The sequence below is a fragment of the Uloborus diversus genome, chromosome 6 (assembly GCF_026930045.1).
Source record: "Uloborus diversus isolate 005 chromosome 6, Udiv.v.3.1, whole genome shotgun sequence".
NCBI classification, from domain to species: Eukaryota; Metazoa; Arthropoda; class Arachnida; order Araneae; family Uloboridae; genus Uloborus; species Uloborus diversus.
This window is the reverse complement of record NC_072736.1, coordinates 38,492,810-38,516,745: the sequence shown is the minus strand read 5'-3', so window position 1 is coordinate 38,516,745 and position 23,936 is coordinate 38,492,810. Positions and strand designations below refer to the sequence as shown.

The window sequence follows — 23,936 nt, the reverse complement described above, 5'->3', positions numbered from 1 at the left end:
ATTTCCTCATGCTTGGCACTTTTAATGTGATTCAATTGTTCACTCTCTAAATATCACCAACAGTTGCCAAATTGAAACCAAATTTAAAATAAAAAAAAAATCGTCAAATTTGTGGCCAAGTTGGCGACAAGACTTGGCGACCAAAATACTGGCAATATATCGCCAAGCGTCCGACAAATTATGTCACCACTTGAGTTTACATCGAAATTAACAATGATTTCCACCAAAAAGGGGCAAAAAGCCCCCTTAGAAACATCTGAATGCAACCAAAAGAGGAGGTGAACAACTAGGCCCCACTAGGAGTTTACGTACCAAAATTCAACTTTCTAGGGCATACCGTTTTTGAGTTATGCGAGATACATACACACATACGCACATACATACGTACATACGGATGTCAGGAGAAAATTCGTTGTAATTAACTCGGGGGTCGTCAAAATGGATATTTCGGGTGTCTGTAGGTTCCTCGGCATATATCCACGTGTGGTCAGGTCTAAAAAAAAAAAAAAAAAAAAAAAAAAAAAAAAAAAAAAAAAAAACTCAACATTCATTCGGGGGTGAGAAAAATGGAAATTAAGGTCGATTTTTGAGTGAAATTTTTTTCGCGAATACAATACTTCCTTTTTCTGTAAAAGGAAGTAAAAACAAATAAAATAACATAGCTTGGTACAATTGTTGCTGTTACTGAAAATGGAGGGGCTGAGTTGTGAACATTTCTGGGACGTCTGATAATTTTAAATTACTTTCATGAAGGTTTGCAAAATATGTTAACAAATTAATTTTTTTGTTGAAAAAGAGTCGAAATGATTGATAAAAATGGATATTTAAAAATGAGCTATTTCTGAACAAAAGTTAAGAAATAGTTTAAGTAAAATATTTACGGTTGACCAGACGAAATATCATTGTGATAACTTTTAGGTAATATGTAAACTTTGTTAATTTGTTTGATCTATGCGCCTTTTAACATATAAATGTCAGTATAAAATAAGTGGAGCGTTAAATTTGCTCAGCAATAAACAAATTATACGTTTTCATGCAAAAAATTATATTGCATTTTTAGTAAAAAAAAAAAAAAGAAAAGAAAAGAAAACGATCATAATATTTTTTAGAAAAGCATTATTTTTCATTCAAATGATTTCAATTTTTTCTTGCTAGCACTTATGCTGTTATTTACCCACCGGTAAAACATATTTTTTTTAACGTTTCGTTAAATATACACAAGAATCTGAATTAAGCACACCGCACCGGTAAAGCACGCCTTTGAACGTTTTATTAAGTCACAAGAATCTGAATTTAGGCACACCGCCTTTTATGGACAACAATGTTCTTTATTAACCGATAATGAAGTGTTTTTGGATGTCCATTTTGATTTTTTTTTCTACTTTTATTAAAATATTTTTTCATTTCAACCATAGAAAATGCACACAAAAAGAAAAAGAAAAAGAAAGAAAGAAAAGAAAAAAAGAAGAAGAAAAAAGAAAAGAAAAGAAAAATTCTCTACTCTCAAGCTTTCGTATTGCTATAGTTATGAACCAAATATTTTTGCTTTTGAATTTGTTTTTAAAGTTTTGAATACGTGTTAAAGGTCAATGTTCTCGGTAGGTAAACAAAAACTAGACATTGTTGATCTATTTTGGAAAATGAAAAAAAGTGTTTTACTGCAAATATGATAACCCGTTCAAAGTCAATATACTGGTTGGTTTACGTTTCGGGTTTTATCCTACGATTTTTGCACTGATTATTAATATTGATAATTTTACATTTTTATTTGAATGTATGTTACCTATTTCAGGGTTGATATGTTTTCAATTAACATTTACTTACCAAATATTCCCTTTTTCCCTCCTTATATCCAATTAACTTAATTTCAAAATCTCGAAGTTTGCACACTGTGAAGCCACGCCCCATTTTGTAGCAACTAGTTTTGGAAAAATAATTCCGTTAAATGTGGCGAATAATCTGGATGCTTTTGAATATGTTTTAGCTATTTAGGGGATATGCCAAAAATTAACATTTACTTACGAAACATTCCTTTTTACCCTCCTTATATAAGTATCAAATTGGTTTCAATAATCCAAGCTTCACACTCTGTTAAGTCACGCCTCATTTTGTAGCAACTAATTTTGTAAAAAGAATTCCAATCCAAATATAGCGAATAATTTGGATGTTTCTTAGAAATTAAGAATTGAGTAAAAGATATAGATATTATACATTATACATTTAGATGATATTTCTGCCAAAAATGTATTTCTGCGATTACAAAAATTACCAAATCTTGAAAGTTGTATATGAAAAATTTTCTTCCAGGTACAAAGACGGGAAACGAATGCTTCAATTGGAGGAAGATTCGAAAGTTATTATGGAAGGGCGCACATTGAACGTCTTGAAAGTTAATGAAAGTGATGCTGGTGATTATATTTGCGCCATCGAAGTATCTGGGCTGTCTTATCCATTTGCTGACCATTTAGGGAGCCATATATTAGTCACATGTAAGTGTACTTTAAAGAGTCACATTCTCTATTTGAAAGTAATTCATAGTGGCTCACTTACATTAGGCTAGAGTGGGAAATTTGGGCACAGTGGAGATGTAATGGATTTATCGTTATTGGAAACGACATTCTTCATCTCTATGACAACTGCAGTGTTTGCTGATATATTTTTTAAAAAAGTGCATGAATTCACATACATCTCATTAATGAATGGCAAAATATTTGACTTAAATCAATGGAATCAAGACTTCAATAAATCATGCACGAGCCTATATGCATTGAACTTATTAATAAACTTGCATCAGCTACCTCTAACAATAAGCAACAGATAATTGGAGCAAAGTAACATAATATAAGTATTTCATTTCTTTTTATTTAAGCAAGAATTTCCAAAATAAAAGGAAAAGAAGAAGAAAAATAATATTTTTTTAAAATTATTTTTAGCAGAATAATAAAAAAGAAGCAAGCAAGCAGAATAACAATAAAAGAGAGCAATAAATAAGAAATTTAAAAAAAAAAGAAAATCAGCAAGACGAAATTTATTATTTGCAAAATAATATTAATAATAATGACAATAAATTTAAAAATTTAATGGATGAAACTAAATAGAAAGAGGGAAAATAAATAAGAAGCGAAAGAAAAAAATAGTTAAAAAATAATCATTCTATTTGCGCATTTATATCTAGTAAACTACGTTATCGCTTACGTTGCCGAATATCTTGTAGAATGAAAATAGACAATCGGTTTTTGGTGCCGACAGAAAGCAGTGTAAAGATACTTCATCACGATGTATTAAATATCGTAAGAGAATACGTTTTCACTTTGATTTGTTTGACATAACTTAGAAGTATTTCTCTGTGTGCACAACTTCTGGCTTCAAAAAATTGACTTTTTTCTCTGTATTTATTTTTTCTGAAAATTAAATATAAATTTTCTAAAATACAAGTCAATAAAAATAAATACTTATGTAGATATTTAATGTTTAAAAAAAAAATAGTTTTGCTTTCATTCAATATTTAGGTGTCCCACATATTACTTAAAAATAGGACTGTTAAATATTTATATTTAATTTTTTTCACTTGAAACATATTATTCTTATTGTTATTAATTTCATTTCTAAATGTTCATTTAGAAATTTCTTTGCCAATACGCAATTTTTAATGCAAGTTTAATGTCGCTTCATGAATAAAAATTACGTAACGTATGATTATAGCATGAGATTGTTAGATTTGAAATCGATATAAATCGTATAAAATAATATTACAAATATTATTTACATTTTGATGCAAAAATTTTATGCAAATACTCAGCCAAAATCTACGTTGCTGTACTTTACGTGTAATACACATATTTATGTTACTATTTCCATTACTAGTTTCTCCAAGTGCTCTAAAAAGATGCGTGATATTTTTAGCGTCATTTTTAGCCCTATTAGGGAAGTTGCAACCTATTGAATGTTCGTATTTTGGCTATTGGATATTGTTAATTGACCCTCAAAACTAAAAAATTCACCATCGCCGAATTTTAAAACACCGTGGTTGATTTTTAATGAATTTTTAAAAATCCACGCGCAAAAGTGCGCTCTTCTGAAACGTCACGAGCTTGCGTCACAGGGCGCGAATGGGCAGCCTTCTGCCGAAGATCCCTTGTTTCGCTAGGGACATTTTGAGCTCGCTGATATTTTTATTTTTTAGAAATTCAATAATCCTTTTGAACACACTACGGAGGCCGGATTCGTTAAAGCACAATCTAAATAATCTTTCTCAAATAATATCAATGGTGATATTCGAATATTTCCGAGAGGATGAGAGGTTTAATGACCAGAAACACGAGGAGTTTAATGCGAGGAGATAAGCCTTTTACGTTTTGTCTTCGAAGTCGAATGCACGTTCTTCGGTTTCTCCCATGACATGGGAACCGGTTCGCTAGCGTTTCTCTCCTATCGGAAGAGCTCATGACGTCACTTCCTATGCCATTTGACGTCACAAGGGCTTGAACTTTAAAAATTAATTTAAATAAAAACTACTTATCGTATCGCAAAAATTTTTTCACCTATGATGTTCATACATGTTGCTCTATCATATAAAAATAAAATTGAAAAATCGAAAACTTCCCTATTGCTTTTATGTCGGGCGGCAGGGTCGTAACTAGGCATTTATATGTAAAGTAGAGCACTTGACTTGCATCGTAGGATACTCACGAATTTTTTTTGTGGGAATGACCTTCACTCATCTCTCGGTCAAAGGCCGTTACAAACTTAAAAAATGGTGTATAATTTTGACGACCCATTTTGTTTTTCAAACGTTTATATAAATGAAGATAGACAGATCAGATGCAGCTCCTGATTTAGGAGGGGGTCATTACTCTAATACGATCACAGACATAAGCATAATTTGCATCATATACATGAAGAAAAAGAATTAGCAATATGAACTTGGAGATAAAGTTATATTCCAGTAGAAACAGAGCTACTGCGTCTCTTCCTTCGACAATTATTGTAATTGCAGCTCTAAAACTGCACTTTTATATTATCTTTCGCGCTTTTAGGAGAAATAGATGTTTAGAGGCCCTTCCTTGTAAATTTTTCGAAATTGAAGTCTTAAAAATACTGTTGTAGATCACCTTTGGGGACATTAAATGGCTTTGTAGAAGGGAATGGGATTCGAAACACGGTAAACGAAATTTTTAAAAATCGAAATTCTGAAAACGCAAGTTTAAACCGACTTGAGTGATGATAGAGAGAGGGGAGATTCGGAGGCTTTCCCCAGGAAATTTTTCAAACTTAATATTTTTAAATCAACATTGTAGGCTATCATTGATGACGTTAGGGGAACTGATGAGGTTTGGAATTCTCCTAGACATTTTTAGTAATTGAAGTTCCTAAAACGACAACTTCAAATGACCTTTGTTGATGTATAGAAAGGGGGTTTTGTGGATTTTCACGTAGAATTTTCGCTTTTTTTACTTGTAATATTAAATGTAGGCCATCAGTCATCAGAAGGTAGTGCATTGCCCGCTAGTGCATTGCCCCTCCCATTCCTTTTTCCAAAGCCATCTAATGTCCCCAAAGATGAGCTACAACAGTTTTTTTAAGACTTCAATTCCGAAAAATTTACAAGGAATGCCCCCCCCCCCCTCCCATGCTACCATCACTTACAAGTTTATAAAAATTGCACAATATCGGCTACTAGAACAGAAATAAATATTAAACAAAATAATTTCGTTTTGAGAATAAGATTAAATCATAAATTTTAGAACATTATGGGCTTCTAAATTCTGTCTATTTCTGTTAATTTATTTATTTTCAAACTTAGATCACCTGATGCGATGTATGACCAAAACACTCTGTTTTCCATCGTGAGACATCTCGCGTGGGAGTTGCTTCCAGAGAGCTTGTCTTTGTAAAATTTTGAAAATATTTGCCTAAAATTATAGTTTTGGATGTATCCCTCAATAATTCCCTGTTGGTACTGAATTCTTGCAGATTAATTTTTGGTAAAACACTTTCTACTTTCTTAAATTTCAAAACTGGTAGGTTCGGACACGATAGCACACCTTTTCTAATTGGGTGAACTGAAGCAATTCACTGCAAAAATCATTCATCTCTTTAAGTTGTTGGAAAACTTATTAATATTAATATCTTGATTGAACATGAATATACCGTATTACAATGGACATACGTTTTGGTTTTTTACATTTAACTCTTTGCAATAATGAATTGCTAGTTTACTGAATGAAAATGTTTCTTTCAAATCTATATATCAAATTTAATATTAAAAAAATCAAATAACTTTTATCAATGAAATGACACGAAATTTACATCCAAGATTGTTTATCAAGGGATAATTCTTTCAAATCCACCTTTACAAATATCAAATATAATATGTATAAAATGAAATATTGCCTGAGAACAAAAACATTCTTTTTTATCATTAATTCCCTATATTTTATTGTTCATATTTTTCTACAAGCTATTTTCAAAAATTATGCTTAATTTAAGGAAAATACAAAAAAAAAAATAAAAAAAAAAAAAATAAAATAAATTCTTTGAAGAAACTTATAAGTTTTAGGCCTCGTGCGGGATACCTAAACATGTTTTCGTTCGATTTTCTTTTTTTTCCGCTGGCTTAATAAAGACAGATTTTATCAACTTAAAATTTTGAATTTCCAAGAAAAAAAAACCCTTTTTTTTTCAATGCACCAAAATACACAAGTCCAGAACAAATAAAGATTTTTTTCTCTCAAATTATTCTTCACCTTAAGTTTGACCCTGTGTAAAAATTTCAGAAGAAAGTTGAAATTTTCAATCATCAATTTTCGTTACAGTTTTAAAAATGTATATTTTTTCCTTTCTTCTTTTCTTTCTTTTTTTTTTTTTTTTTTGTTAACGGGGGGGGGGGGGAGGCGTAGCACCTCTGAAAAAATAAAATTGTTTAGCTTCAGAGCAAATAGATATTTTCTTTAAACTTACACGCAATGCTCGATCAAAATGTGGAAATTTTTCTGGACAATTCTTGGATGTTTTAATAGCAAAGAGCTATTATAGGTAAAAATTTATCCTTTTCACAATAGCGTTATAAAAGTCTCACAAGTTCTTGTGTCAAAGCTTTGAAGATGGTTAGTTTTTCAACATCTTTGAAGTTCAAATATAAAATTTTTGATTTTTGATGATATTGAAGTTTTAAGTTTTTGTTTCATTTTACTGTTTTATTCGAGTGTTATTTTTTCCTCAGTCGATAATGAATAATTTCAGTTTCTGAAAACATTAAATTGAAAATTTCAACGTGAGATGTTAATAATGTAATTCCACACCTGCCAATATAAATTACAATTTATGAAACATCGCACGTACTTTCTATACATTGATATTATTTTACTCATTGTATCATATACAGGTAATATATCATGCACATTTAACATAAATCTAAAATATTTGTCAGATCTGTAACAGTCCAAAAATACAGCCCCGATGATAAAATGAGAGTAAATGTTCACCTTGACCATGCCTTTGATTTAAAAAAAAAATCTGTTACTAATGTGTAGTTAACGTACAGTAATTATTTTATTTTCAAAATCATTTACAAGGGTAAATCGGCACTTTTTCTGATATTCACCCCAATGCACTGCCAATCAGTAAACTAAATGTCAGACACGAAGTAATGTAAAAGCAACGAGCAACCTTGATTGGTCAAAAAATAAATAAATATAAATAAATAAAAAATGAAAAAATAAACAAATAAAATGTTTTGCAAACTTGCAATTTCGCTTTGCTTAAATAATTTATTAAAAAAAAAAAAAAAAAAAAAAAAAAAAACAGTCTCTCCAATTGTTGTCGTTTTTCTCCAACTGATTTCTGTTATTTAACGCTGATGATAGCAGGTATAAGCTGTTTAAATATGTTTATAACACATGAGGCAGTGAGAAGCAAAGGGATGTAAGTGGACATTTTCAAGTTTTGAGTAAAACGCGTTAAAAGATTAGCTCCTAGGTAGACTTTCATTGATTTTTTTTTTTTATAAATCATGCTATACAGCAGCATTTACCAGAGCTACTAGTACTATCTCTTGCCCCAAGACAGAGGAGGGGTTCACCTACCATTTGTGCTGATTATCTCCAAATTTTTAATTTTGCCACTTGTGCATCCCTTTGCTTCTCACTACCTCATATGATGTCGTTCATATATAATCGAAATTCTGTAACGGTTATTGAAGTCAAATATGTTATTTATCGTTTGTAAGATCTGTCAATGAAGTAGTATTTACTGGCATTAAGATATGCTCTTTATCAAATCAATTCGCAGCAATCTTATTTCGTCACTAAGTAAACTGTCTCCGATCTAGCCTCCACGAGATTCATCATCAAAATTCTAAACACCATTTTCTCAACGACTTATTAATCTGCCGTTTTCTTTATCTTTTTTTAGATGCCGCACGAGTGAAGCCATTTCCCATGCAAATTCGACCGATACTGAACAGAGATTTCTTTTTGGAATGCGAAGTCGACGGTTTTCCGGTTCCTCGGATAGCCTGGTTTGTAGGTCAGTTTCCTGAAAGAATCTCTTGTTTGATCTATGCAGATGGCGTCACTGATTGATCTATTTAAAGAAGGGTACTGGGAGGAAAGCTTAGCTTATCAATCAGTGGAGGTCAAGTTCTGTTGTGATAACGAACACTTTCTGCGATGTTTACGAAAAGCAGATACTTTCACTAAAAGGCGGTATTAAGAAAACAAACCACTTTCGTAAGGGAATGCAGATTACTGTTCCAAGTTTTTCTCATTTTTTAATTGCACCAAAGACAAACTCAAGTCTCTCTTCGAGCTGGGGCACCCCGATACGAAGTCACGGGAGATCACTCTGACCTCCCAAAGCTTTCCTTATTCGACAAATTTTTTTCTGTTGATTCGGCAAAATTTGGAGTTCAATTCGACAAAATCATTTTTATTTGATGAAATTTTGAGTTTCATTCAGCAAATTGTTTATTTCCGCCTTTCAAAAAATTTAAGTTCGGGGCGTATCTGGTCTCTTCACGAGTACCCATGACCGATCCGAATTTTGTTCTCTTTAACTGGCATTAAACAAAGTTATTGCCCGAGCAAAAGCAAAGAACAGAGTAATGTTTTAAAGCATATGCAAATGTAATTGCATTTTAAAACTGTAAAAATTACAATATTTGTACAAAGATACGCTTTTATGAATCGTTGAAAAGTATTATCCAACGATATAAAAGTGGTCACCTTGGCTTAGGTTTTGTACACATTTTTACTTAGCAGCTTTTGAAATGAAGCACATTATTTTTTGAGAGATGCAATTATAGTTGGAATTTTAGTCGGAGTTTACAGTATTCTTTGTGTTATTGCCTCAATCAAGATGCTGGAGTGAACAGTCATTGCTTTAAAAATCCTCTCATTCGGATGGAGGAAAAATCAACACACTTTTTCTGGATTTATCGGTAAAAAAAAAGAAAAAAATTAAAGGTGATGTTTTTCTTTCAAATTTTTGGTTATGATACGAAATAAAAAGTTACATATCGTCGACTGAGCACCAGGGGTGGGCACGGGGGGGGGGAGGAGGTTGGAGAAGGGACACCTGTTGACCCGGGTCCGAGCTTGAAGGGGACCGGAGATTTTAAAAACATGGGATGACATAAATGTAGGGACGTGTAGGAGTAGGGGGCCCTTTGTGACGGGCCCCAAAATTTCTGTGCACGCCCCTGCTGTACACTACAACTAGGTAACTGCGAATTCAGAAAAAATAGAATGTTTCTCTTTTTTTGAAAGTTTTTGCTCGAAGGAAGACAAAAATACTTCTAATTAAATGAAATTTATGGAAATGGTAGTTGAATATCATTTAAAAATCAAGTCTTCACACTCCCTCGAGAAAAACATTGTTTTATTGAGATTTCCTGGAAGCAAAATACAAAAAAATAGAAAAAAGAATGTAGTTTCCTACTTGTTGCATTCACTCCAAGATATCATAAAGGAATTAAAATAATTTTATGATCGATCGGTTGACTTATTATAGAGCCCCCTCAGACAACATAACACGATTCTTTAGAAATTTACTTCAAAAACTTGGTATTAAAGAAATATTGGTGGCGGTATCTCAAGAAAATTTCCACTATAAAGAGAAATATTTCGAAGGATAATAACGTTTTCGTATGGTTTCTAAGCTAAACTATTGGATAACCTTTTGAGGCAGAAAAAAGGAAATTTGGTGTTTTATTCAATTTTATTTTTGTCGCTATTTTAAAGTTTTTGATACGTTACAAGTAAAATTAAAAAAAAAAAAAAAAGAATTTTGTCATTTTGAATTCAAATTATGTTTTTCGCAATCACGAGTGTGTGTGTATGTAATCGTGTGTGTTTGTGTGTGGAGGCTTTGTGTGGAGGGGATATGTGTATGTGTGTGTAGGCATGTGTGTTTGTGTCTGTGTGCAGGCATGAGGCATGATTGTGTGGGTAGTTGTGTGTATGAGTGTTTGTGTGCGTGGGGGCGGGGTATGTGTATGTGTGTGTAGGCATATGTGTTTGTGTCTGTTTGCAGTCATGAATGTGTGGGTAGTTGTGTGTATGTGTTTGTGTGTGTGTGTAGTTGTGTATATATGCGTGTAAGTGTAGGATATTGACGCAACCTGGAGACGGTTTTCGCTATAGGAGCAGCATCGTGAGGAGCCGGTCGACGGTGGTGCTGCAGAGGGTGCTGGCGGGAAAATAAAATGATAGTCCGCTAAAAACAGTCAAATTAAAGCACTAGGAAATCGTGATTGCTCAAAAAAAAAAAAAAAGAAAGAAAGAAATAGAAAGGAAGAGTAATTATCAAGTGCCAAACCAGAAATTTCTCAATGAATGGACGATTGATTTTTCATCGCTTATCTTTTACTACGTATCATAAAAAGCCTATGTTAATTACAAATGCTTCAATGCCGTAGAACATTTTCGCGGGAGAGCCCCGAATATTCCTCCTTCCCTAACATCATCGACATATGTCGCAAATCTAGTCTCTTGACAACTGCGGCCTAAAACCATCGAAAATCGTCTAACATTGCGTTCTTGAACCTCATTTCGAAATATTTCATGGAGAGACTTCAGAAATTTATTCCTTTCTCTAACGTCAAATCTTTTTTAGGATTTCTATTTGGAAATATTTCCAGAGGAGAGTCCTAACATCGTTTTGATTTTGAAAATATTTTGGAGGAATGGCCTCGAACCTCCCTCCTTCCCAAAGATCATCAAATCGTCAAAAATTACGCTTTTGGAACTTCAACTTCAAAAAAATTGCCCCCCCCCCCCCGGGAGAGAGTTTTGGATTCAATTACTTCCACTAAGTTCTTCAAAGATAATTTAACAATAGCGTTTTTTGGACTGTTCTTTCGAAAATGTTCAGGGCAGAGTCCCCGAATCTCCATTCGCCTAACAACATCGAAGATCGTCTGAAATTGTGCTTTTGAAATTTCATTTTCAGAAAATAAGCGGAGAAAAGTAACTGAACCTCATTCCTTCGTCTAACATCACCAAAAAGTGCCTCTTATATCATTTCTAAGTCTTCAGTTCTGAAAAAAGTCCAGAGGTAGGCTACTGAACCTCTCGTCTCCAAATATCACCAGCGAAAGTCTAAAATGCGTTTTATAAAACTCCTATTTCGAAAAAAAAAAAAAAAAAAACATCGAGAGAGAGTTCCAAATCTTATTTCTTCTCTAAGGTCATGAAATATAGGAGACATTTTTGTTTTTTGAACTCCAATATCGGAATATTGCCGTTGTAAATCACTGCTATGATGATAAATTTGAGAGAAGCACTTTAAGTATGTAAAGTTCTGCGTGATTCTATTTTCTAAAAGGGAAAAATTAATTGTAATTTGGTTTTCAATTTTATTTTGACTCACTGTTGTTGATTGATAATAGTTGTACAAGCTTTCCAAACTAATTTTTATGCAACACTTTTTATCAAATCTCTAGCTACGTTTTCCGCCTCTGCATGGACTACCTGGAAAACAAAAGTTGTATTAAGTGACGCATGTTTAAAAATCAAGGTTAAAACAAAAAGAAAGGAAAAAAAAATGCGTAAAAATTCCCGTCTACGTGTAGAAAAGAGCAATTTTGTAACTCAAAATGTAAATCTAAATCTTTCCCTTTTGATATGGTCAATTTAGTTAATTTAGTTTCTCTTCGTGTGTTCTCCATCAATAGGGAGCGAGAACCCCACTAAGTGATTTCCTGAGCATCAAAGGACCTCTGTGCTAAATGTGGCGAAAATTCGATGTAAATAGTGGCGGATTCACTGGTTTGGAAGCCCACATTTTTAAAAATTTTCCGGATAATTTACGGTCATTGTTACTGGCATCCATGTTGCCAGTAACTATTACCGTAAAAATCAAATGTTACTGTAAAATTTTACGGTTTCCTCGGTAGGCCACATCTACCAATTGGCGCTGGGATCGTTTATTTATCCGGTATAAATTACCCTAGAAATCAGCGATGCGTTTAGTCCGCCATTTTACAGTAACAATTACCAGAAAATCTTCCTGAATTTTTAACAGTGCATCGCAATGAGTTTTTGGTGGCCCTTTTCACTATCGCAGAACTATGTAAAACATTTAAGGCAGTGAGAAGCAATGGGATGCATGTAAGTCGACAATTTCAAGTTTTGAGCAAAACGCGTTTAAAGGTAGTTCTTAGGTAGGCTTTCATTGATTTTTTAAAAATAATGATGTACAACAGCACCTACCAGGGTTACTAATACCGTCTTTTGCCAAATGACTGAGAAGAGGTTCCCTACTATTTGTACAGGTTATCTCCAATTTTTTTTAATTTTGCCTCTTCCATCCCTTTGCTTCTCACTGCTTCAGTTTGTCTTCCACATTTTTGAATTCTCATGGTACATCCACCACGGGATATAAACTGGATTTGCACAAGCGCAGGAAACACGCACAGACATTTTGAACTGTTCGATTCAGACGATTTCTTGCGTACATATCGCATGGGTGCCCATACAGGGGCGCAAGTGGGGGCTTAAGCTCCCCCCCCTCTTTAAAATTAGAACTTTCTTGCTTTTAGTACTTTTTTTTTGTTGTAAAAATGTAAAATCATTCTTCTCCAGCCATAATGAATGAGTTATTAAAAAGGCCAAATTTTAATAACTCTAATGTGTTCTGAAATCGGTTTCCATGGGGAAAATATCCTGCCAAACCATATGGAAAATATCTGAGCCCACCCTTATAATTTTGCACAAGGGCGCCCATGTACCCATGAGAAAAGCACGAAATTATCTGCATTATGAGGGGTTAAAATCAAAACTATGAAATTGTAAGACACATATTCAGTAAATTACCGCCCATTAGCCAGAGCTAAAGCATTCACGGATTGTAAGACACATGTTTTCGAAGATAAAACATTCATTATCCTCTCCGGACACAGAAAAAATAGATGGGTTTCTTCATTGCTATTAATTACAAAAGAAAAACTTCTTCCCAGTTCACGTGATCCGGAAGAAACCGCTTCGTCCTTGGGTACGATTTCGCTTCGATGAATTTAATCCGTTGTTGGACCATAATGATGAAAGCCAAGAGAATGCTTGAAGAATATCTTAAGCTTCGAGATACTTTTTCTATCTTTATTTTTTCATAATCTTCTCTTTGCATGACCAACATATTACGTTGTTGATGTACGTGTTAACATATTATTTATTTCATATCCGACTTTTTCAGATTTCCCTCAAACGTTTGCATACGTTTCAAAAATACAGGGTGACAAGAAATAACTTGAACACTAGGGTGGGCCGAAAAAACTCCTTTTTTTTTTGCATTTCGAAGTTGTAATAGCGCGGAAAAGTTGCGAATTATAATGACAAACCAAGGGAAAAAAAGAATTATGGAAATCGATTGCCATCTTCCGTAAGATTTTTTTAAAAAATATTTTAATTAGATGTTTTCTTAATGCAATAGTTTGTAACGTCTTTAAACAGAGACTCAAAACATTGTCTTTAAATTTGGTTTCGATCAGTTATATCTTTCGGTCGCGCATGGGCCCCAAAATTTTCCGAAATAATGAAAAAGTTAAATTTTTATGGGTTTTCGGTATTCGATGAATAATCAGTATTTAAATATAATAAACCAAGTATTTTTTCAGTCGAACTGAAACTGAGATAGAGCAAGCTTTTCACAGCAGTGAGAAGCCTGCATTCGAGCAACTTGTAGTGATTTCGGAAACTTTTTGACAAAGATGCTTGATTTTCACAGGAAATAGTCAGCGACGTTTCGGAATTGTTTTACAGTATATGAGTGACTTGAGTGTTCGTTCAATCATCAATTGTAATGACTTCCGTAAAATTACGTTTTTTTTTTTCTCCCAACAAGGCCGATATAACGAGGAGCTACTGTATATCCAAACAAATTCAATTTCAGAATATATTCTTTAGGTGTTAAAAAAAAGGCAAATAATTGAATTCCGAACAAGTTGTAATCACTTCATTATTTACTCTTTCAAGTTCGGAATATGTTTTCGGAATATTTTATTGCAAACGCTGCAGGAATGCAACTTTCAATAACCGGAATTTGCTACCTTCGTAGCATTTTCGTAAGTTTTACAAAAGTTTTAAAGTTCTAGTATTATTCTAGCGGAGTTAGGAAAACGGAAGCTGATGTAACGCCAGCGCGTAATTTGCGCCTGATACCATTCCAAAAACCGAAAAAATATATGTTTTTAAGCAAATTTTTCTTTTTTTTTTTTTTTCAGTAATTCTTCGTCAGCTATTTGCTGGTTTGGATTTTGTACTATCTGTGAGGTGTGCAAAGTACGGAGGCAGCCAAAAATGAACGAAGTAATAAAAAAACAAAAACAAATGAGCGTTTTTTTTCTGCTAATGACAAATTCAAACAAACGATCATTCATATAAAAACAGATTTCTATATATAAAAGCTGGAATCAAAGCCAAAAGTCAGGATATCTACTTGAAAACATTTGAAAGGTTGCCTAAATATTTTCCGTCTTTGCGAAAGAAACCATGACTTGAGCAAAGTATTGTAGAAAATAGGAAAAGACGTTCTAATCTCTCCTAAGTGCACGAAATATCCTCTTGTGGCATGTTTTCCAGTCATAAACAATTCAGGTCTATAAATTTCAGGATTAATCAGTTTTATATGCCTCTGTCTGTTGTCACCAAGTTATCTTATTTGCCATCAGTTAATTTGCTCTTTATGAGGAACACGTCGTGGGCAGCAACAAGGCTGTCAGGAGCAGAAGATGCTAAAAAGCACTGTTATTTGTTCGAGATTTAAATATCCAAATTAGGAGGCCATGACCTAGATGCTTCTTTTGTGTGCTTGGCGACAATTTGTATTTAGAAACTGAGGGTTGCTGCGGATAATTGTTTACTCAGTTGTGTTCAGACTAGAGATGAAAACAATCGGAAAAAACCGGAAAATTTCCGAAAAAAACGGAAAAAAAGTTTTTTCCGAAGGAGTTAATTTCCACTTCGGAAAAATTGAAAAAAGGATTTTTTCAACTTTTCAGGAAGTTTTAATTGAAATTTTCAGCAAGAATGATTAGAAATTAGAAATTTCTCATACTTAAATTCTGATGCAATTTCCACCCCCCCCCACCCCTCCTTGTATGTTAAAATACTTTCTAACTTTCATAATGCAAGTTGTTGTATGATAATGTAATTTGCATATAGATCAAAAAACATTTTATAATTTTGCAAAAAAAAAATTTAAACCAATATCCTTATTGAAGAACTTATTTTCCTTCTTCATAAAATAAACAATCATAACTTTAATCACAGAACTATGTTTCTGCTGACTGTGCGAACCAAATGTACGGGGTGCGGGGGAAAAAGTGGGCAAGCAATTTTCCATATAACTTTATTAAAATTAAATAAATTAACGAAACGAAAAAAAATAATAATATGAGAAGACCTTTAGCAATGAATAAATTAATTGGTTTCAAACTGGCTGCCTTTTGAAGTAAAACAAAAGAACGACTGATTGACAGTTTTCATTCAAGGGTCGCAAGCCCTTTAATCAATCCTATTCCCTATAAAGCAATTGGTTTAGAGAGACCAAACTTATGAGTAGTTTTGATTCATTTTAAGGCCCTCATCCAGAAAAAAAAAAAAAATAAATAAAGTTTAGCTTTTCCATATAGTTGATTCAAATGTCTTTTTTTTTTTAGAATTTATTTTAAAAAAACTAGCTGCGTCGCTCGACTTTGCACGGTTTACCTCGAAAATAAAAGTTATGTCAAGTGATGCGTGTTCAACACTCAGGCTTGAACAAAAAGAAAAAAAAATCAGTAAAATTTTGCGCCAGATTGCGGAAAGTTAACCAAAAAGTAAACATTTTAAATCCCCCGATTACAGGAGAAGCCTTTAAAACAAAACCTAGAATTTTATCTGCTCATATTCGAGACAAAAAATCGCAACAGATCTTTCGTCTCAATGATTTTCTTTACCACTATAAATTTTAATAAAAGCATTGTTTCGGAAATTGAGATGAGCACTGAATAATAATTTGAATGGAGGAAAGCCTTCGAAAAATAGGGATTTTATGTCGAAATCTAAGTGTCATAATTAATAGTTTTTAATTGATATCTCCACTAATTATTATCGGAGGAGTATGTCGAATAGCCAAGACGGGAAAATTACGAATTCATCGATACCTGGATCGATGGTCAGTTCACTGTCGTTCGGGAGAAGAAGCTTGAACTTAGATACATAGGTACATACGCTTAGTTTTTAATTGTATAAGATAGATGCAATGACCCAAAAACATTTTATTTATTAAGTAAAAACAGATAAAAACTTGGTTACAATAACTCAGTTTTGTTGAAAAGTGTAAGTATGGTTTCTTTTACTACTGTGCTTAGCACGTCCGTATGAATAAACGGAACTCCAGTTTAACTTCTGGTTCAGCTTTAGAAATCATTATGCAGTTTTGGTTTGGGATTTCTGTTGGAAATTAAAAGAAAAACCAATTAAGTTTTGATTTGGACCTAGACTGACTTTTAAAAAATCTAAACTTAATAGCTTTCATTTTCAGACAGTAAAATTGCATTGTAAGGAAGGGGAATAATACTTATTTTTCTTTTAAACAATATCAATCTTGTTTGAAAGTCAAAAATTACAATTGATATTTCAATTTTCAAAGGTGATTTAAAATAGAAAATGTAATTGTTATGATTAGACATACATTACTCAATATTATTGGTTGAACAACGACTTGACTTATTTCTGGTGTCTGACCTAGAAAGTTCTCAGTTATAAAACAAAAAGTTTTTTTTTCCTAATTAAACTTACCTTTATGTGTATTTCTGTCAAGCAGAAAAAGAAGATGTGTAGATTGCCTATGTTCTTTAATGTTTAACCCTTCATATGTTCCAAAAAAATAGAGCTATTAACCCTTACAGGCGCGGGTCATTAAAATTTTAGAAATATAATAAAAAAACACAATGGATGGGATAAATTGGTTATCTGGACATAGATTTTACAGTCAAATTTTTTTTTTAATTCACCCCCTCCAGCTGGGTGTGGTGTCCCCGTTTGTGACCACCGCCCTCCTAGAGCAAAAATTGTTTTCTGAAGTGGTTATGCTTACCTCGTATGACAATTGGAGTAATTTCAAATATTTTAAGCTCTTAAGCATTTTTACTAATTATTTCAATAATTTATGCCATTAAGAATATTTAGAACACAAAATTCAATATTTTTACTATAAAAATTCCAAGATAAAGATGAAGTAAAATTCAAGAATGTTCATATAGATTATATAAAATTATCTAAATAAGCAACTTAAAATGTTAAAAATATTTTTGGCACATTGTCCTTGCTTTATGTGCATTCCTTTTGTGCTATAAAATATTAAATGAAAAAATACGGCTGTATAATACCATTTACAGAAAAAATAATATCAAAGCTGGTAATAAAAAAAGTATACAATTGTCTGGTAGGAAAAGCAGATCTCAAATGTGTGCAGTCATGGACCTTCATATTCACCTGTTCTGGGTCAAGAACCCAAAATAAATAAACAAAAGCCCATTGTAAACTATTCTTTTGGTCCCCCTTTTCTTAAATGTATCAAATTACATCTTTCACCCACAACAGTGAGATCAATACCCTAGACGGGCGGTGTCCACATTTGGGGACACCTGGAAAGAAACTTTGTTTATGCATTCAAAAATGAACTCGAATCTTTTGCAAAATTATGATTGATTAGCTCAGGATTCCCGAGGGAAAATGGTTGACTAATTTAGTTTATGGTGTAAATTTTAAAATCTTGAAAGAAATATTGTATTTGAGCTTGAAAATCGAGGTATTTTAAACAAGAAATTAAGCCAACAAAAAGAGTCATATTTAATAGCGCTGCCATCTGTGTGCATTAAAGAGAAATAAAAGCAACTAATGCAGCGATTTTTGGAGTTTTAAAGAAAAAACTTTTTTTAAAGAAATTTTTAAAATTGGTGTCCCTTTTTGTGACCACCGCGCCGGAAAGGGTTAAGAAACCCTATTTTTACTCATAAGAAAATCAATTTTCCCATTTTTTCCAAATTTTCCGGAAAAAACCGGCAAAAAACCGGTTTTTTCCCACCACTTCAAAATTTCCGGAAATTTTACATCTCTAGTTCAGACACATGTAATTTTATCCGCTCAATGATTTCCCTCTTCTTTCAAGCAAGGGTGCCCTAGTGGGAGGTCACGGGAGGTCTCTGTTGCCACCCAAAAAGTTTTCTTTCTCAGCAATTTTTGAGACTACATTGCGAAATTACAATTCTTTTAAAAAAAACATTATGATGCTTTACGTCAATTTTCAACATATGCAGTATGTTCATATTTTATCATTTGGCAAAATTCGGAGTTTTATTTGGTAAATGGAATCCTCCAAAAAAAAAAGGAAAAAAAAAAGGAAATTAATATTCTAGTATTGGAGCACCCCTGGATGTACTTTGATAAGCGTAAGAACTAAATTCTTATACCGCTAATTCATTTTATTTACTCATTAATTTGATCAACAACATTTTTGAAAATCAAATAGAAAATATTTACTTATTATTTATTTTTTTTTTTTTTTTACTTTTCCCCACACAAAAAAGAAAAGTGAAAATTTCCCATTCACTTTTATGGTACAAAGTTACAACCAAAGATAAAAAGTAATGTTTTAATGCAAGTTTTTTTGAGAAAAAAAAAAAGAAACATTTTTCTTTCTTTTATGTAGTGTAATTTTTAAAACAAATTTCCAATTTGTTCATTTTGAAAAAAGTAAGTTGCCTTTGCTATTTCACTTTACCCCACATTTCCTTCCCTGTTTTCTTGAGGTCACAATGAAAAAAACGATGTATTATAATCCATCACCCAGTCAAAGCATAATTCTTTTGAAAAAAAAAAAAAAAACTTTCATTTTCGATGGGATTTTAAAATCTGCGAGGAATAAGGTTATTTTCACGCTACCATAATGATCTAAGCAAAACTTTGAAACAGATTTGTAAGCTTAATGTTCAACGAAACTGTTGGTTTAAAGTCATTTTGTTTATAATAGCAAGCTCTGCCAGTGCACATCGTTCGTATGGAGAAAGTAAAAGTTTCTTTTCTTTTTCCTAGACATTGTTATTATTAATGAAGAAAAGGTGTTTGCTGTCTTTAAATTTGTGCATAGCCGCTGAAGCTTACATAGCACGAGGTAACCTAACTTACAAGTAACCCCTTCAATAAAAATTTGAAGGGGTTAAGTTAGATTTTGCCGATTTGAATAAATCTCGGAGTGTAGATAGAACACTTGAAAATTTTGAGCATGCATTTCTTTTTAAATCTGCAATAAACATTTTTAACGGGGTGAAATTTACTCCTAAATATTGGATAATAGTGAGATTAGAGAGTTCAATACATTTTTTATTTTAAATTTTAATTACAAAAATTCAAAAACTGATTAAAAATTTGTATAAACTGTACAAGCTATTAAGTAAATAAATACCTTTGTGCTGAAAAGCAAAATAAGAAATGACAACGTCAAAAAGCACAAATTGCAGATTATTGCAGACGCGTGCTTCGGCGTTGCAAGGAATTCCTTTTCCAATGCAAAGACATACGAAAAAAGGCGATGTCGGATGTCTTTTCCTCCATATGCAGTTTTTGCTTTTTGACGTTGTTATTTCTTATTTTAAACAAACTAATCTTGACGTGTCTCGGGGTTTTTCTGAACATACTATTAATGAGGCTAAACCATCCTTCGCAATATTATCTCGTCACGGTGAATGACCATGAAACTTAAATCTAACGTAACAAAGTGATGTACTATATCAAAAAAAAGCTCCATTTTTTGCTTTACAACGTTTTTTGATTTTTCATTCTACTATAATTAGGTAATAATGTAAGGAAACACTTTTCATTTGTTTCATATATTTTGAGTTTTTTAACAGAACTATATTTTGTACAATTTTCGAAATAGAAATCTAAAAAATGGGCAGGATTACTTATCTTGTCATGTGTGTTCTTCATACCAAATTTAAATGAAATCAGAAATTGTGAGGTTAAGAAGGTGATTTATCTGACATGGAATGCACAATTCATAGGCAACTAGTCTGGCGACGGAGTAAGATTTCGACGGATGGTTTACCCACATAAATAGTATTTGCCGAAAATTACTGAAACACGTAAACTTTAGCTTGTTCATTTTTTTTTTTTTTCAAATTTTCAATCATTATTTTAGTGTTTGTAGTTAAAATTTAAAAAAGAAAAATATTTTATACCCCCAAAAATCCCAATTATCCAATATTTAGGGATAAATTTCACCCCGTTAAAAGTGGTTATTACCGAGAAAAAAAATACCTATTCAGTACTTTTAAGTGTTCTATCGATATGCGACGTTTTATTCAAATAGGCGTGTCACACTTGGGTAGAGTTACTTGTTAGAAGATGCATTTTTCAGACATAAACTGAATTGATTAAGACAATTTCCAGCGTATTACCAATTACTGAGCGATTGTATGAGTTTGAAAGTTTGACTTTTGTAACAGTTTTTATGTCACCATTCATAAGAAGAAATTTATTTCATTATGTCCCCATAGCAGTGCTTTTGAATTTTCAATTGTGAGAGTAAAGATTAGTAGATAATATGAGTGAATTCAGGGTATACCTACAGTAAAAAAAAAAGAGTGAAGAACAAGAAATGAGTTACATGACAGCGAGTGATACTTCTGCTTTGTCAAGTTCTTCAGTAGTTCTCGATTGGTAGTATTTAAAATTCTTCTGAAATTCAGTTTCAAACATAAATGCCATGTCTGGCACAATTTATGAAGTTACAACAGCACTGATAAGACGTGTATGAAACCAGTGGCGCAAGATAATCGAAAATAAAAATGCAAAATGAGTTGGGAAAGTCATGTTGTCAATACACCTGCTTTTGTTATCAACAGAAAGTTCGTCAATGCACTTTAACTTATCTTTCAACGAGCGTGTATTGATACAAAACGACCTAAAATATTTTGCTTTTCTTATGAACTTAAGAGGGAAGTAAACACGATGAATAGGTTTAAGTAGAATGAAAATAGATGTTGAAGTATTCTGGGAGCTCTATTTATTTATTTCGCACTGAGATAAAAATTTCATGTTATGAGTAAATCACGAATCTGGGCAAGATTTTTAAGCTTTAAAAGTCGCTAGGTTGACATTTTTAATGAATGACAGATTGCCGTTCTTTGTTTCCAAAGAAGTAACAAACTATAAAAAGAGTTTAAAATGATGGAAAAAAAAAGTTTTTTTTAAACAACTTTTCAGGGATGCCCACAGCGCGAGGGGGGGGGGAGGATTATGTCGCATGTGGCATGGGGGATTATGGCATTTGGGAAGGGATTTTTTCTAATTTTATTTATTCAAATTTCATTATTGATTTATTTTTAATTTAAATCATTTATTTTATTTTATTTTATTCTGTTTATATTTTATTTCAGTTATTTATTTAGTTTGTGTGTGTGTATGTCATTCCCCACTAAAAAGGATCTCAAAAAAAACTTTAAAAAAAAAGTTGAGAAAATCTGTAGGTATTTGGCCCACTTCATAAGCCTGCATCTTAAGAAAATCTGCAGACTGAAGATCTCTAGATTTTCTGCAGAATGTTCTCAAGTTGAGAAAATCTGAAGGTATTTGGCCCACTTTTAAACCTAAATCTTAAGAAAATCTACAGACTTAAGATCTGTAGATTTTCTGTAAAAAGCTCTGAAGAAAATCTTCAAATTTTTATTCTCAAGGTTTTCTTAGAATATATAGGCTTAAAGTGGGCCAAATAACTTGAGATTTTCTGAAGGTGGGCGTTTCTGAAGGTTTTCTTTAAAAATCAATTTTTCAGAAATTTTATTTATTTATTTTGAAAAATACAGTAATAAAAAAAATCTTAGAACTCTTTCGGCTAAAACATAGTTCCAAATGATTTGAAACTCCCTAAAAATTGCATAATGATAATTTATTTAATCTAGATTTGATTATGTGCGTAGATCATCCAAATAAAAGCTTAAGAAGCATTTGAAATTTCAATCTACATACATGAGATGCTGTCATAACAAAAATTTCCTACCAGAAATAACTTTGAATGTAGTACTAAAAATTAGTTCAGAAGAATAAACCTAGAGGTTTTTTTTTTTTTTTTTTTCATTGTGCTTGGCAAAAACAGATACCTTGAAATAAGATTTTTTAATTTAGACTAAAATGTGTTCACCGTACTGATGTAGGACAGCGTATACAATGTGTTTTTAATTCATTGGTGTTATGAATAGGATACACTTTTTTTATATCTTGTAGATGGTACTAATTTTTTTAGGATAATGGTCATAAGTCAAGTATTTCAAATATAAATTGACAACAGAAATCCCTTCTACTTCTAGAACAGTTAGTTATACTGTGGAAAATTTTGTTGTGAAAAGTATTTCATTGGCTAATGAGAAGTGGTATGCACCTGAATATTTTTCCAATCAGAGTAGGAAGAATATAATTTAATGGGAAGATAGTAATAACCTTGCAATAATTTTATTTTTTTACATTATATGTAATACAATATTTGCTCTACTCCGATTTTGAAAATATATATACTGTCGGCCCTGCTTAATTGAATACTGTCAGTTCCAAGAAATATTATTTGATTAAGCAGGGAAATACTCTTTATCATACCAAATTGACAACATTTGTCTTAAAACGTAATAATAATGAATCAATAACTATATAATGGAAGTAATGTTTTTGGTAAAAATATATTGAAACAAGCTAAGTGAACGACAAAATAATAGGTATAATAATTTTAAATATATATTAGAAGGGCGCAAGGAAAAAAATGCAACTTACAACCTCATCTGTTGTATGCGAAAAATATAATTTAATATTTTTACATGAATAATTGTTCATACGTAATTAATTTTTAAATTATTTAAAAAACTTCTTAGTAAAATATTGTGAAAGCTGATCAATATTGTTCGATTAAGCGAGGATCTTTGACAATTCCTCAGTGGGGAAGTATTCAGTTCCAAAAGGTTTTATTCATATTTGGGGTATTTGTTTATCCGTTACCCGTTTAAGCGGGGCTGGCAGTATATATAAGAATACACACACAATATAATTTTTTTGTTCTGATATGAGATATTTAGCATCAACTCTACACTTCTGAGACTTAATTGTGCAACAATTTCTTTGTTCCTAAATACATTTAAACATATATTACTGTGAAAGCTTTAAATAAGAGAATGTTGACTTTCACCATCTCATGTGGACAGTTGCCAGATATTTCAAACTTTTAGTTTCATGTAGAGTGAAACTTTGGAAACTCGACTTACGGATAACTCGACTAACCTGGTAGCTCAACATGTATTTTCCTTATGGTTGGCTCAATGCTTATTTCAATGGACTAAAATCTCTCTAACTTGACGAACATTTTCAGGAACCCCTATAAGTCAACATCCAATTGCTATTCTAGTCCACAATTTT

At 32.2% G+C, this 23,936-nt stretch overlaps 1 protein-coding gene across 1 annotated transcript in view; it reads left to right on the top strand.

Moving 5' to 3' along the window:
- LOC129224260 (hemicentin-1-like) overlaps positions 1-23,936 on the top strand; it is a 104,874-nt gene that overhangs the window by 8,470 nt on the left and 72,468 nt on the right. The window contains exons 4-5 of the mRNA XM_054858687.1: positions 2,308-2,489; positions 8,413-8,526. Coding sequence (XP_054714662.1) covers positions 2,308-2,489; positions 8,413-8,526 — 296 coding nt within the window. The remainder of the gene's footprint in view (positions 1-2,307; positions 2,490-8,412; positions 8,527-23,936) is intronic.